This window comes from Hydra vulgaris, chromosome 09 (assembly GCF_038396675.1).
Source record: "Hydra vulgaris chromosome 09, alternate assembly HydraT2T_AEP".
Classification (NCBI taxonomy): domain Eukaryota; kingdom Metazoa; phylum Cnidaria; class Hydrozoa; order Anthoathecata; family Hydridae; genus Hydra; species Hydra vulgaris.
The window spans coordinates 60,378,935-60,395,451 of record NC_088928.1 but is presented as its reverse complement, the minus strand read 5'-3'; the positions used below and the strand labels follow the sequence as shown (position 1 = coordinate 60,395,451).

Here is a 16,517-nt window from a genome sequence, read left to right as displayed (position 1 = left end):
AAATAAAATAAAATAATATATATATATATATATATATATATATATATATATATATATATATATATATATATATATATATATATATATATATATATATATATATATATATATACACACTTATAATATATATATATATATCATGTAAGTATATTCATTTGTAATATATATACTTATACAAATATAGTATATTAATAACTTATATATTGACACATATTTGTAGAAATGCGTTTGTTACATCAGTAAAAACCTTGTCATGAAGACATGAAACTAGTGACGTTACATTAATTTTTTTGTTGTTGTTTGTAAGCACAGGTTTTTTTGTTTGTGAGCAAAGTTTCAATAAACAATACCAGGGTGTCTGCCAGATCAGGGAAATTAGGGAAAAGTCAGGAAATTTAGATATCTGTAAAAAAATCAGGGAATAATCAATAATCAACACAAAAGAATCTGGAGAGGTTTTGCCCCTTACATATCTTCCAAACAACTCTCAATCAATTGAACATTAAGTCTGTAACATAAGCATATAAGATTATTATGGACTCAAAAAAAGGGCACAGCTTTATTCTTACTAAAGGTTAGAATAAAAAAGAAAATCACAGAAATGTTAACAAACTCAATTATTTTATCCCAAGCAAATGATAAATTGATTGATAATTAAAAAGTTCTTAAATTGATGTTTTGTTTTTATTCTATCAATGCCATAAATTCCATAAAGTTTACACATTTTTACCATGCATTGATCTGAAAGTTAGAGCCTTTTAGTGCCCACCCATAAAATATGGTTCTTTTAGACCCATATTTTATGGGTGACATTGAAAAACATTGAAGCTTTTATATTTATGTTCATTCTTTACATTTTAGCCAATTTTTGCAACATGCTATAGAGGAATTCGATGTGAAAACATCAAGGGCATGCAACACTAAGTCTCAGATTTTGCTGATTTTTACACCACTCAAAGATTTCAATAAGTTATAAACATTCCCAAAATTTTATCATCTAATTCCAACTGGTTTCAAAGATATGATGATTCAAACTTTGCCTTGAACCAACAAAAATAGGCCATTTTAAAAAATGTTTTTGGTCATTGTTTCTGTTCTGTGTGCAATGGAAAGCTGAAAATGTGTTGTTGTTTATTTATTACTTTTTTACTTTTTTTTAAGTCTTTTTAATTTGTTCTTATTTATTTTCTCTTTCTGTGTACTTTTCTTTTCTTTAAATTTATTTATGATTTTTTCTTTTTTCCATTTCAAAAACTGTTATTAACTGCTCCTTTTCTTTTTCTCTAAAATTTTCCTCTCCAAAGTTTTGAAAAGCAGAGCAAAATATACTGTACTACTTTATTGGATATTATTGATTATTATAATATATTATTGGATATACTCATTATTTTATTTATTACATACTTATTAATTTCAAACATTATGTACCTGTTGTTAATTTATATACATTTTAAAAGGGTAAACAGAAAAAAAGGAAGCTTAAATGACAAGAAGAATATTGCTAAAATTCCGAAATTCCCAAATTTTCTTGAACAAATTAGAAAGAAATCAGATGGTAAAAGTATGTCAAAAAGTGAATCCCAAGAGAGAAAAATCAAAGCAATCACATCAAAGATAATATTCAAAATGAATCTTATTTTATAAAACTTCAACAAAGTATGGAACGGTTGAGAGGTTGTGACTATGTTATTCTCCTAAACTAGATGCAGTATTTTGCAAACCTTGGAGATTATTTTCAAAACACCATGATATGAGACTATATACTCCATGAATTAGAGACTGGCAAGGCCTTTTAAAAAAGTTAAAAGGAAATGAAAAAAGTCAGCATCCTATGCAATCATATTATATGAAAAGTGTAAGCAAAATAAAACAATTGATAAAAGCTTAGAAGAGAAAATTTGATATGAATCAAAATTTTAGCTACAAGTGTTACAATTGACTTGTTAATATAACGTTAGTACTTTCTGAAAAATGTTTAGGTTTCCATGATCACTGTGAATTATTTGAGGATGGATACAATGGCAATTTTTTAATCCAAGTACATCTTTCATCAAAACATGACACGCTATGAAACAAGTTTTGAACATGCCCCATAGAACTACCAAATAGTTAAGCCTTGCTACACATTAAAAACAACATTAATAAACAATATTAGCATTGTTCCTTTTTGTACAATTATCATGGGTAGCAAACAAGACATAGCAAAAAAAGACCAATTAGGTCAAGTATTTAGATATGTAGAAATAATGAAAAATGAAAAAGAGGAACCAAAAATAATTGAAATTAGAGAAATTTTTTTGAGTTTTACAGAAGTGCACAACAGCACAGCTTATGAATTATGGATAAGCACAGCACATATGGAACAGCACAGCTTATGGATAAAGAAACATTAAGGTGGTTACCAAAAAAAAGTGAATAAAAAAATTTTTAATATCTTATCTAATAGAAAATTTTATGTTATGTTTTTACTTTTGTTTTATATTTTTTGTGATATTTAAGTTTTTAGTCTTAACAACGCCTTGGTTACAATAATGAGTCCTTAGCAACGTCTCAGTTACAATCAAGTTTTTCCAATTATATTGAGAATAATAATGTACTTTAAACTCTTAAAGTTTCTTGATAACAGAAGCAATCATTAAAAAAAGTTTTTTTTTAATGACTGCTTCTGTTATCTAGAATGAAGCTCAAATGATGTTAGCTTGGTTGACTACCTTTCAACTAGAAGGGAATACATAACTTTTTAACAATACCTCATTTTTAAAATGGTTTTTATGACACTTGGAATTTTCCTTCTTTTTTATTACTTCAAACATATATTTGAAAAAACATGTTTGAAAAAACATACGCTTGAAAAAACATGTTTGAAGTGATAAAATTGGAAAATTTTAAGTGTCATAAAAATCATTTTAAAATAAATATTTTTTAAAATTTTCAAGTAAATTGATGAATTTTTATTTACCAAGTTATGATGTACATCATAACTCGGCCAAAAATTCATCAATTTACTTGAATATTTTTAAAAATGTTCCTAATAGTATTCTTCAGAGGATAAGCGAAGCAGTTTTTTATTTTGTTGTCTATTTGTTTGACTGTTTACTAAATTTAATTTTAAAAAATTAATTTAATCTTTTTTTTTTGTTCATTCTCTATTACAGTGTGTATAGAGAACATTTGTTAAACTTGATTCAAGAAAGTATTTATGCACTTTTTGGCAATAGCATATTGTCTCAGATTACATTTAAAAGATTGAATCCAACTGGCTGGGCTGAAAGGTGCACTTCACTTTTGGCAGTTAAACTTCGCTTTGCAGATATAATGAAATCGCTTGCTGAACTATACTTAAGGGGTAAGAAAAAGAAACACAGAAGTGTCTAGGCTTCAGAAAACAATGAGCAAGATTTTGAAATGAAATTTTTTGTTTGAAGCAAAAGATTTTTTGTTACAAAAAAAAATTTAGATTTCATGACTGCGATCAAACCATTCCGAACTGCAAGCAAACATTTAAAATTATGCAGAAATTTGTTTTATTCAGCAAAAGACACAGCTATTCAAATGGTGCCAAATGGGATATTATTCAAACTTTTTTTGTGGAAGACAAAAAGTTGTTAAAAAACATTTTGATAAACTTTCGAGCAATCATAGTTTCGGTAATGAAGCATCTTTTGCATCAATGTATTCAGTAAATTTTAGATTTTGTTATAAGTTAAATAGACAACAGATTTAAATGAAGGAATTTTCAAATTCAATTGCTTTCATGCTATCAACCAAATTAAATCAACAGAAATTAAAGAGCCATTTCCTTTTTTTACAAACTGTAAAAGTATCTGCAATGCTTAGAGAATTAAAATTACAAGCATGAAAGAATTTGCAGAGTTATTAGTGATTAAATATGCTATAATATCTGTAAGTTTTGCAGACGCCATCGCCGAACTGATGTTGTTATGACACTACCTGTCACTGTGTCTACATCGGAAAAATCATTTTTCAAAATTAAAGATATTTAAAAATTATTTATGCAATTCTAAATTCTATTAATCTATTATATAATACTATTACTTAAATCTAAATTACACAATACTAATTTGAAGTTCGGCCATATATAATATTGTAAAAAAAGAATAAAAGTTAAATTATAAAAAATAAAAATTAAAAAAGTAAAAGCTAGTTAGGAGGATTTTTTTTTTTTTTTTTGAATTTTTATTAGAATCTGTGTCCATAGAAAAGCAAGTAACTGTATCATTACCTTACCTTAAGGTAAAAACCCCTTTGTTGACAGGTGCTTTCACCTGACTCAGATGCATCAAAAAAACCATTTAGTGGTGAACTTTTGAATAAACAATTTTGCTATAGTTCTTTAATGTAAATGGTAAATGATATAAAAGTAAACAAAAGTGTGAATGGCAGTTATAAATTCACACTTTAAAATGATCAATACCAGCAAAACTTAGACTGCACCTACACATTGCTTATATGATTCTGTAGTTTATATCAAACCTTTGTGACATAAAGGAATATTTTTTTATGTCCTAAATGAATGCTTGTATTGTTACAACTTTTTGCTTTAACTTTTTAAACTTTCACTTAACTTATAGAATAGCATAAACTTTGTTTACTCTGAGGATAACCAAAAATTGAAATAAGATAATCTTGTCTCTAACTTGATTCCCAGTAATTCCATGATTCTAAAGTTGAAGTATGGTTTGAAAGCTTTGTAAAAGATCTTGTTAATTGGACAAAGTTACAGTGTCTCAAAAAATTATCCAACCAAACAAGTTTTTCCCAAAAAAAAATGTTTACGCTCTAAATTATGCTAAAAACAATAAATAGCGATACTTACTTTGTCATTTTAATTCTATTGGGAATAGTATGTCATTTAGCATTCATATTTTTTGATTCATGCTTCAGTTGGCTTATTATATGTTCTAAAAGGAACTTAGTATTGGATAGGCTTGTAAAAAAATTACCTGACCAAGCGATATTTAGGTAAGTTTAATTAATTTTATGTAAAATTTTTTGAAATATTTTAGCAAATTTTTATACAATTAATGAAATTGCATAACAAAAAACTGTTTTTTTGTAGTAAAAAAAGTTTTGTATAAAAAAAAGGTTTCATGTTTTTTTAAGTAAAATGGTTGGAAGTAAACGTCACTGGACTGTTTCTCAGAGAAATTTAGCTGTCGATCTAGTCAATCAGGGTAAAACCTATTGTCAGGTGCAGCAAGAGACTGGAATTCCTTATAATACAGTACCCGACATAATGAAGAAGTATAACTTGATTGGAACAACAGCCACAAAAGAAGGGCAAGGTCACAAAAAAAAGAATCTTGATAGAAACTTGATTATACAAGTCAAAAAAAATCACTTCATTTATGCTCAAAAACTGGCTGAGCAGGCTGAAGAGAATTATGGAATAAAATTATCTCATCAGACTATCAGAAATCGTATCTGAAACCAGGGATTTCAAAGACGAATTGTGTGTAATAAACCATATTTGAGTAAGAAACACATGAAAAGAAGATTGGAGTTTGCTAAGAAGTTCAAAAACATGCTGTTAAGTTTCTGGAAACAGATCCTGTGGAGCGACTAATCGAAATTTAACTTAAAGTCATCTGATGGAGCCCAAAAAGTTTGAAGAAAAGCCAGAGAAGCCTACAAATTAAGCTGCATAAGAAAAACTGTTAAGTATGGTGGTGGAAATGTGATGGTATGGGGTTCAATGGCTTGGAAGGGTGTCTGAAAACTCCAATTTTTTGATACTATAATGGATCAGGTGCAATACAGAAACATATTAAAGCAAAATTTGAAGTCATCTGCTTGAAAACTTTGGCTAGGATCTGATTTTACATTTCAGCAAGATAATGATCCCAAGCATAGTGCCACTAAAACCAAGGAGTGGTTTGCTGAAAATAATGTTGAGGTCTTGGAATGGCCCACACAATCACCGGACCTTAATCCCATTGAACATTTGTGGGAAATTTTAGACCGAAAAATTCAGATCGGTCATTTTCCAAAAAAGACAACCTCAAAGTGGCAATTGAAGAAGCCTGGGAAAAGATTCAACCAGAAGAAACAATCTTTAGTCGAATCAATGCCTAGACGTCTAGAAGCTGTAATCCAAGCAAAGGGAGGCCCAACAAAGTATTAAAATAATTGTTTTGTTATATGATAATTTATTATGAAACAAATAATGTGTTTGGTCGAATATTTTTTTGACAATAAAAAAACAACCTAAGTTCCTATATTTTAAAACTGAAAACTTTGTGATTCATATTTTACATCAAAATAAATAAAATCTATTTAAAAACATGTTCTTTTATTTTTATTAATTTTGAGTTTACCAAAAAAGTCTAAATTTATGAAAATACAGCACATTGTTTGGGAAAAAAAATTTTTTAAATGTTTGGTCAGATAATTTTTTGAGACACTATATTTAAGATTAGATCAAAAAGTTACACCGTACAAAGTTACAAAAATACATACAAACATACAAAGTTACAAAAATAACACTGATTTTTGTTTGTGCATTGATTTCAATTTTTTTTTTTTACATTATAATTTATTTTTGTAATTTAAAATTTGAACTATTTAAATCAATCAATTTCAATTTTGAAACTTGACTTTTTCCTTGTTGTGAAGCAAATAAGTCTCTTTAAGATAATCATTATGCGGCAACCATATTTTTTCAACAATTAATGTTAATTCTTTTTAACAAATAAAGTTTACTAAATATTTGTTTTTAGATTGAGATGATATATGCAAATATAAATTAAAATATTTAATAAAAACAAATCATTATATAAAATTAATTGCAACAGATACATAATATAACCGTAATATCAGTTCTAAAAACATGAACAGGTTATACCTCATTTTTCACTGTATCTTCATGATTGGAACTTTGTGTCTGAAAAAAATTTATAAGTAATATACATTTAGAAACAATTAAATAAATATTTAGTAAATTTAGTAAATATTTTTATATGCATGTGTACATATGTAAGTATATATATATATATATATATATATATATATATATATATATATATATATATATATATATATATATATATATATATATATATATATATATATATATATATATATATATATATATATATATATATATATATATTGATAAATGTTGTATAATGCTGGAAATACAACTCTTGTCTGTTTAAGAGTGATCAATATCTTTTTCTAAAAAAAAATAGATCAAATAATATTAAAATATTTTAAATTAAAAAATACAACTTTATAATGGAACTTGAAGTTTTCATGCCATTCGGCAATCATCAGCCATATTATTCAAATATAAAATAAAAACCGTTATAAAAAATACAAATTTATGTTGCAACGGCATCTGACGTCAAGTATACATGATCCAATACTTACTAATCGCCGGAATCAAAGTTAGATAATAAATTTCTTTTCCTATGCCTTCAAGCAGAAACCAATTCACTTTTTTTGTTAAGAAGTTATCAACTATCAAAAGTCATAATAAAATATTTCTCATTAATGTAAAGGTTACACTTTTTTGTAGATGGATTATAAGATTGGCATCTTTTAATTATGTTCCACTTCACATTTTTCCACATATTTCAATTTTGTTCAATTATGTAAGATTTTTCCGTAAGACTAAGGTTAGGTGATGCTAAAGTCTTTATATATAATATTTTTTGATAGACATTGGTTATTTAACGGGCATGCAGTTTTCTTAATGCAGTTGCAATTTATATCATTAGCGGTGAGATTGTTGCGCAAAATTTGTTGGTTGTGTAAATTAATATTTGATCAAATATTTGGCATGCAGCTGTAACTAATTTTTATTGTGTTTCTGTTGAAAATTTTGTGGAGCTTATGATGTAATGGAAAATGCAAGTCAATTAAGTTTAAGAAAAGGTGTCCTTTTCTTAAACTTAATTGACTTTTGTTACCACATTTTTACCGAAAGGAGGATTAAACCATATAACATTTCTTTTTCATTTATTAGTATTAGAAGGACTTAGATTTGAAAGATATTGGAGTAAAATCCAGACTTTTCTAATGCGTCTTTATAAATAGAAACAGTCTTTTGGAAAATTTTTACGCTTAAAGAATTGGAAGATGATCTATGTTCAATTGAGGTTGGCAATTGTTTTAAAATGCTTGGTGCATTCGAGCCCTGAAAGTGCTGGCAAAAGTTTTTCATCAATATGAATAACCAAAGGTCCCTCCAAACAAAAGGCTGCTTTAACATTAGCATAATGTTGAAAACGATGCTTCATTTGGCTTCTTCTAATGCTACTATAAGATATTGGTAGTTTTGATATATCACTGTCACCATATGTTTGGATGGCTGCTGTTATAAGATATATGCTGCTTTTCTATCACTTACATTTGTACAATCAAGTGCAGATGTAAGTGCTGAAGGAATAACATCTAAATCAGATACCTTTGCACGTTAAGAAGTTGATGGAGATTTCTCCTGACAACATTCCTCAACAAAATTGTTATGCTATTGAGCCATATAGTCTTCATTGCTAGATATAGCATTGTCTGCTTCGTTTGAACTATCTGATGATGACAATAATTCTTTTTCTATTTCCAGACATTCTTTGGATTTTTGCTTTCTCTCCTCTTCTTTGATACCACTTTGAACTTCAGTTTGCATTCTTAATTCTTTACTTTCTTCTTTTTTTGCCAAAATTCTATCTGCACCTCCCATGGCATATTTTTCTTTCTGAACGTTGGTCTGCAAGAAATATTTGATCTTCTTCTATTTTTATCAGTTTCAATGCATCGTGGTGAGCAATATCAAAAAGGCAATTTTAAGAGAGTTTAAAAAATCTTCTTCTTTTACCTGCTGTGCTGGCCCACCACGACTCTTGTTCTTATTTCTGTATCTTTCCAATAAAGCTTCATTTTTAAGAACAATACTTCTATGTCTAGCAGTTGGAATTCTAGCTTTGGCCCACATCTCACACAACTGCTGGACTACAGTTTTTATGGCATCTTATAGAGTTTGACTGTTCTTTTTATGATGGAAAAAATATATTCTTAAAACTTCTAAACTAGTGGGCAAAACTCTGCCACTAAAATGTAGTTCTGGTTCCCTAATCAAATAAATGTACATTTTTGATCTTGTTTCAGTTATCATGCTGTCAACCAACCACCACTTGGTTTACATTAGTTCTATAATCTAATCTTTGGTAATTATAAGTAAGTAAATAAAAAATGTTTTGCATTATTTCATTTGTTTTAAATATTTTTAAAATTAAGCCCGAAAATGAAAAATCTGCAAACTTTAAGTCCCATGAGGCAGTTCTAAATATTTTCTGATTACAATAATATTTCATAGTTTTGTTTTATAGGTCAAAAAAAAACATAAAAATCAAAGTGCCTCTGTAATTGGTTGACTTTAATTTTTTGTCTACAGAAGCTGAACCGCTCTATTGTAGGCATAGAAAGTAGCGTAGATAGGTAAAATAAATTATGAAGCTTTTTACTGGCAAGGTTCTATATATAGACAATCAGCAAAAAAATTTAAAGACCTATACTCTATATTATAACACCACTGCATCCCAATAACTTGAGTGTATATTTTTAATTTTTCCCTGAATAAATATAATCAGTTTTCTTTAAATTGACATTATCAGTGTCTTAACTTAATTTATTTGATATAATTTTATAATATTTATTTGTTTAATTTTATGCATTTAACTACTCTTTGGTGCCTAATATAGGTCCCCCCCCCCGTCCCCCGCTAATTAATTTTTCAAAAATTTTCCACCCAGGACATTCTTATTCCAACCTCCCGGCTATTAAATTTTAGAAAAAATTCCATCCAAGACAAGACAATTTTTTATAAAAATTTTCTTTTTCACTACTTACTTACGTTACATAATATCATTCATTCAAAAAACTTTGTTTTGAAAGAAAAAAAGTTCTATTTTCTTCGTTCTATCGTTACGTCATTATTCATTAAAAAAGAAATTTTCTTCTTTCTATCGTCACGTCATATCATTTACAGTACTCATTTACTTGTAGACGTTGTAATCTCAGAGTGTAAAAACGAAATGGCGACTACGAAAAGAATTTTTTAAAAGACAGAAAGATAGCCAATATAGTAACGTAGAAAAAATGGAGCTTGGAAAAATTGTGGAAAAGTTCAAAGAAATGTACGATGCCGAAGTGATAAAAAACAAAGGAAAGACGAAATACGATGCAAAAAGAAAACGACACGTGCCAATAAAACCGACAACTGGATATGTTGCAAAGTCTGTTCGATTCTTTTATACTGATTTGGTCGATGCAAAAGGTGACGACCCTGAATTCGTAAAAGCAGTTAAACTTGCATCCCGTTCATACAACGACCTAGAGCGTTTGCAAGATCCTTCCTCTTGTCTACTGAAAAAATTGCGAGGAGCTGGTGCTGGTCGTAAAGTGAAGGCCCCAGAAGTAAGAGTAGCATTATTCCACTGGTTCGTAGACGTGAGAGTATCGTTGAATGGACGTTTGCCATGACGTTTGCTCAAGCTGAAAGCACAGCAACCTTATGGCGAACGGCTCATTCAAAACTCAGTTCCTGAACAAGAGAAACTCAAATTTAGTAATAAATGGATTAAATCCTAGGAAAATGAATACGAAGTCAGCTTAAGAAAGCCAAACAAACGCTATTCAATCAAGAAAGAAGATCTTCTGATAAGACTTCGTGATTATCTCCAAAATGTCTGGGCAGTTTGAAAGTTCTTTATCGAGAAATATGGGGCTGATCCTCCTATTATAAATGGGGACCAAATGCCCCTCCACAGAAATTAAAATTCACAGAAGAAGACAATGTCGTTTAAAGGTGAAGAGACATTTGTTAAGGAAAATCATAATCTTTCCAGGGAGCGCGTTACTGTATTCACACAGGTTTCAAGCGTTTCAAACATTAAATTGCAGCCTGAATTCGTCTTCAAAGGTAAAGGTGTTATAGCAAAGGTAGAAGTCGATAATGTCAATTACCAGTGGTCCCCAAGTGGATCTTATTGATTAGAGCACATGATCAAAACGATAAATAATCTCCCAAATCGTTTCAATCCCTTCACACAAAAGAATTTTGCAATTTACGTCCTGGATGATTACGTTGTCCACCTAATGCCAGAAGTTAGAAAAGCTCTTTATCAACGCGGCTACATTTATAATTGTGATGGGCGGAGGTATCGCTGGTTTCATTCAAGCAAATGATACCGATCTACATCGCCGTCTTAAGGCATTATACAGACACGAAGAAATCGATTTGATGTTGAAAATGCTGGAAGTGGATAAAAACAAAGTCCCTTCACCGAAACGCAAAGATATGGTAAAAATGCTTTTGTCTGCTTGGAGAGACGTTCCAGATGACTTTGCTGAGGTATTCAAAAAACTGTTTGTTACCAGTTCATTGGATGGATCGGAAGATCACCTGGTCTCAGACAAACTGTTTGCGCTGATCGACAGTGACTTGCAGACATTTCGAAAGAAGCTAACAGAATCACCTGTGTCAGTAAACCTGCAGTCGGTTATCAAGAACCTGATTCCACCGAAAGTTGTTCGGAGAAACCACGAGGGTTTGGAATTGTTGGATTATATTGAGGACGATTGTTACTTATTAGAAGACGAAAATGGAAATGAAACTGATGGCACAAGTGACAAAAGTAGAAGCGATAGCGAACAGAACAATGCTGAAACACAGCCTGACTTAACACCAACTGTGGCGGTTGAAGCTTTTGTTTTTAGTGTTACAGTAAGAATGGATTCATGTGATTTTGGAAAAAAGTTAAATGATACTTCTCATAAACTAAGTTATTGTAGAAAGATTGATTTAAAGAAATTTGATTACTATAGAAATGCCAGAGAAGAATTTATTTGGAGATCTGGAATAACAGATGATAAAATTTTAACAATCTGCCTTTATCATGCAAAGATTTTTGGTACATACTTTGAAAAGAAGCACACAAAATGTTGTAATTTATTGGACAAGCATAAATCAAAAAGAAAAGCAATCAAAGGTAAATATTGTTGATAAAAAGTTATTGTAAAATCTTTTTTGAATAATGAAATTAAAATCTACTAGTTTATAAAAGTTTGAAAAAAAGCTGATCTGGTTATGCATTATATATTGAAATAAGTACAAATAATTTTCATATTGATAGGTAATTACTAAAATCAAATTGCTATTTTCATTTCAGGGAGTCATGTAATAACATTAGACATGGCAAAACAATTGAGAATTAATTTTCCAAATGTTGTGCCTGGATATCAACTTTGTTGGAGCTGCTTTGATGCTTTAATCAGTAAATTTCATGAACAAGATAATTGTGAACTTGAAGAATCTATTACATGTGGTACTTCCCCCATAAAACTTCATGGCATTCCAAAGCATCAACGGTTATCTGTTGTTAAAAGTAAAGTTATAAAAACAAATGTCAAAGTATGAAGGGCATATTTCAAAAGTAGATAATGTTAGGGAAGATGAACTGAAACATAAAATTCTTCATACGAAAATTATTGACAAAAGTAAATGCGATGACCTAGACAAACTAACAGCAGAAATTAAAAATAAGTTAATTGTTTCTGACCAAAAAAACTAAAATTCAGTTGTTAACATTTACACCCGAGTCTCGGTCAAGAAATTTTGCTGCAAGATATTTCAATGTCGCTATATACCAAATTAAAGAAGCGCGCAAACTAAGGAAAATAAGTGGGATTTTTTCAGTTCTAGGCACTAAGAAAGGAAAAATATTTTCAGAAATAACATTAAATAGAGTCAACAAATGCCTGGTAAAAAAGATTACGTAAGTATTGGTAGAAAACAACACATGTAAAAGCACCTTATTACATGTAATCTTAAAGAACTTGATGTTTCTTTTAAAGCTAAATATCCTCAAAAAGTTATTGGATTTTCTAAGTTTTGCAGTTTAAAACCAAAATGGTGTATAACTGTTGGAGCATCAGGCACTCATTCTGTTTGTGTATGTACCCTCCATCAAAATGCAATACTCTTGACCAATGCTATACAAATAAAATGTACTTACAAAGATCTGATGACAATAGTTGTTTGTGATGTGACAAGTAACGAGTGCATGGTTCATCGATGTCCAAACTGTCCAGGTATAGTTTCTTTAAAGAAGTTTCTGGATGCACAACTAATTGACAATGACAAGGAGGTGTCATTCAATCAGTGGCAGAAAACAGACAGAACAACATTGATCTATCAGACAACAACAATGGAAGAATACAAATTGATGTTATCAGAGGCAATAAACAAGTTAACAACCCATTCCTACATTGCAAAATGTCAAGCAAGATACCTAAAGCAACAAAAAGAAAATTTAGCAAAAGACTCCTGTATTGTCTTAGGTGACTTTGCAGAAAACTTCACTTTTGTGATTCAAGATGAAATCCAAAGTTACCATTGGTGCAAAAGTCAATCCACATTGCACCCCGTTGCCCTCTATTTATTAAACGAAAATGACCAACTTGAAGGAAAATTGTTTTGCTTCATGTCAGAATGAGCATGTCACTGATGACTAATGAGCATGATGACTAATGATGACTAATGATAATCATGATGACTTATGAGCATGACACTGGTTTTTTGTATGAAGTTCAAACACAAATAGTTAACTATTTAAAAGAATATCATCCTAAAATTTCAAAGATTCTTTATTTTTCTGATGGTTGTGCTGCACAGTATAAAAATCACAAAAACCTTTACAATATCTGTCTCCGCAAAAATGATTTTAACATTGATGCAGAGTGGACATTTTTTGTTACAAGTCATGGTAAGTCACCATGTGATGGTATTGGTGGCGCTGTAAAACGATTAACTACAAATGCATGTCTACAAAGGCCCATAAATGACCCGATATTGAATTGTAACAAAATGTTTGACTACTGTACTAACAATATTAAAGGGATTATTTTTTTCAAGATTGAAAAAGAAAGACTGACAGAATTGCGCATCACTTTGAAAACACGTTTTGAGCTAAGTAGAACAATTCCTGGAACTAGGAGCTATCATCAATTTAAACCAGAATCTATAGATACTATTAGCTTAATAAACGAACAAGTGAAGATGTTCATATAACAGGCATTTTTTCTTTTTCTGGTATTCAAAGTTCTCAAAATGATCAGCAAATTAACATTGATGCCTTGAAATTGGGTGAATTCATTATGTGTAAATATGATGCGTTTGATTGGATTGGTATGATCAATGAAATTGATAATATAGAGCAAGATGTTATGGTAACGTTTATGCACCCGCATGGTCCTTTTAATAAACTTTTCTGGCCATCTAGAGTAGATGAGTGATGGGTGCCAATTACCAACACATTTCGAGTTTTCAAAATAATGAATACAATAACACAACATAAGAAGACAGAAGCAGAACAGATGCTATCCAGTGTTTTAAAATAGTTAGTGAACTAGATTTAGTAACATTTAATAACCTTAATCAAGCTCAATTGATCAATGTATTAGAACTAGCATCCGGTATTTGTGGACATAAATAAGGAATTGACAAAAAATTTGTCAGGAACTATGAATTGCAAAGTAATTTCTTTACAAATAGATTAGCATCAAAATAGAACAAACTCCATAATTCAGTTGTATCAACCAAAAGTGTTATTGATTTTAAGAGAAAACAGGAAAGTATATGATGACAAACAATGAAAAGGTTAAAAAATAAAAATACGATACTATGACTGAAACGAGTGCTGTTTAATGGAAGACTTTTACAGTTGTCTTCCTATAAAACAAAATAAAATTTGCACTTAGTAATTTATATATGTTTGTATTTTTTTTGTTTGTTTGTTTACAGTCTAATAATAATAATAATTGACTGAGTCTTACTTTTTGAAAAATTTATTAGACCTAATGCATTAGTCATAGAGAACTTATTTTGTAAGTGCAAAGTTCAAAGTTTCCTCACCATATTCCTGTACTATTAAAAAATCTCTAACAATATCTTTAAAAAGTGAAGTCTAAAATTCCATTTATCATACATGTAACTGACCTTATTACCTCTCTCAAAGATAAAGCTGAACTATTTACAAAAAATTTTTTCTTCAATTTATATCTTGAATCTAAAAGCTTTATAAGAAAACTTTACAGGGAAACACAACTTCAAAATTTTAAACGGATAAAAGTTTCTTTAATGATTCTAGTTTCAGTCTTATCATACCTTCAAATGGTACCAATAATAATCTGTTAGCTATATTTCTTGGAAATTTTCTTTATAATCTCAATTTCTTAGTTTTTTCCTAAAGACTTTTTTACTTTTGATAAAGAAGTAAACCAAGCTGACCTTCATAAACATTTTAAAGGAAATTATATGACAGAGTTTATATTTATATGCTTATAAGCATATACTAAATATCCACTATAATAGGTATTGGTGTAAACTTTATTTTGAATGGTAAAGCCAATTTAAAGTTAAGAAAATAAAAAAAATTTCAACTTCCCAACATCTTTAACACTTTTATTATTCAAAAGTCAAATTTTAGGTCAAATTAATGGTGTGCTATGGTTTCTCCTTTAGCACCTGTTCTTACTTTATTACCTATAAATATTATCAGTTTGTGTGTGTGTATTTTTTGTTTGTTTGTTTGTTAGCTTATTTGTATTCATTTTATTAGCCATGCTATACTAGAGTAGATCCCCAATAAAAAGATTTTAACTTGTTAATTTTGAAATTAATATACGTCCATATAGCTGGTAAAAATTTGGTTGTTTTTACATGATTTTTAAATAATGTTCAAAAAATCTTCAATACAAAAATTTGAATAATACTTATGTAAACAAACCTTAAGAGTTAATCTATAAACTGTATGACCAGCATATGCTTTGCTTGGTGAAGTTACGTCAAATGAAACGTTCAAACCAAGTTCAAGTGCATCGTTGATTAAATCCATCAACCATGTACCTTATTATTTCAGTTGCTACGGATTTATCTTAACTATTACTTTTGACATACTCTTGATTAGTAGTATACAAGATTCGCTGTAGATTCTACTAATTGAACTTTAAACTGCCCATGAAAAACGTAATGTAATTCTTAAAATTCAACTAAAAGCAAAAATTATTTTGATTGAAGAAAAATGAAAACTTAAAAGGTAACAGTACTAAGATTAGAATATAATAGTAGAATCGTAGTAATAGTAGAATGAAAACTCAGTCTGTTATTTTTTATAACTCGTAACCGTCTTAAATTCAACCCGACCGATTGAGTAGAATTACTACACGAATTAAATTGAGTTGGTTAATCATTATCATATGAAATACATTTATCTATTTGTTATGATTATGGTTAAATTAAAGAAAATAGGTCGAATTAGCATCAGCATAGAAGCTCAGCCAACTTAGATGAACATATTTTGTTTAAATTTAACCGTCCTAATTTTTTTATTGTATTATGTCCGTCCATAAAGTATACGTCTAGCTCCGGGGGAGGGGGGGAGGCAGGCATTTTATTACATTTGTGTACTTATTTAGTCATTCAAATAAGGAAGTGT

The 16,517-nt window shown here is 29.3% G+C and overlaps 1 protein-coding gene across 1 annotated transcript in view; it reads right to left on the bottom strand.

Annotated features, from left to right (window-relative positions):
* LOC101237435 (ribosomal protein S6 kinase delta-1) overlaps positions 1-16,252 on the bottom strand; it is a 69,933-nt gene extending 53,681 nt beyond the window's left edge. The window contains exons 1-2 of the mRNA XM_065806233.1: positions 15,810-16,252; positions 6,866-6,904 (exon numbers count right to left, since the gene is read on the bottom strand). Coding sequence (XP_065662305.1) covers positions 6,866-6,904; positions 15,810-15,917 — 147 coding nt within the window. The 5' untranslated portion in view covers positions 15,918-16,252. The remainder of the gene's footprint in view (positions 1-6,865; positions 6,905-15,809) is intronic.
* Positions 16,253-16,517: the final 265 nt, after the last annotated feature.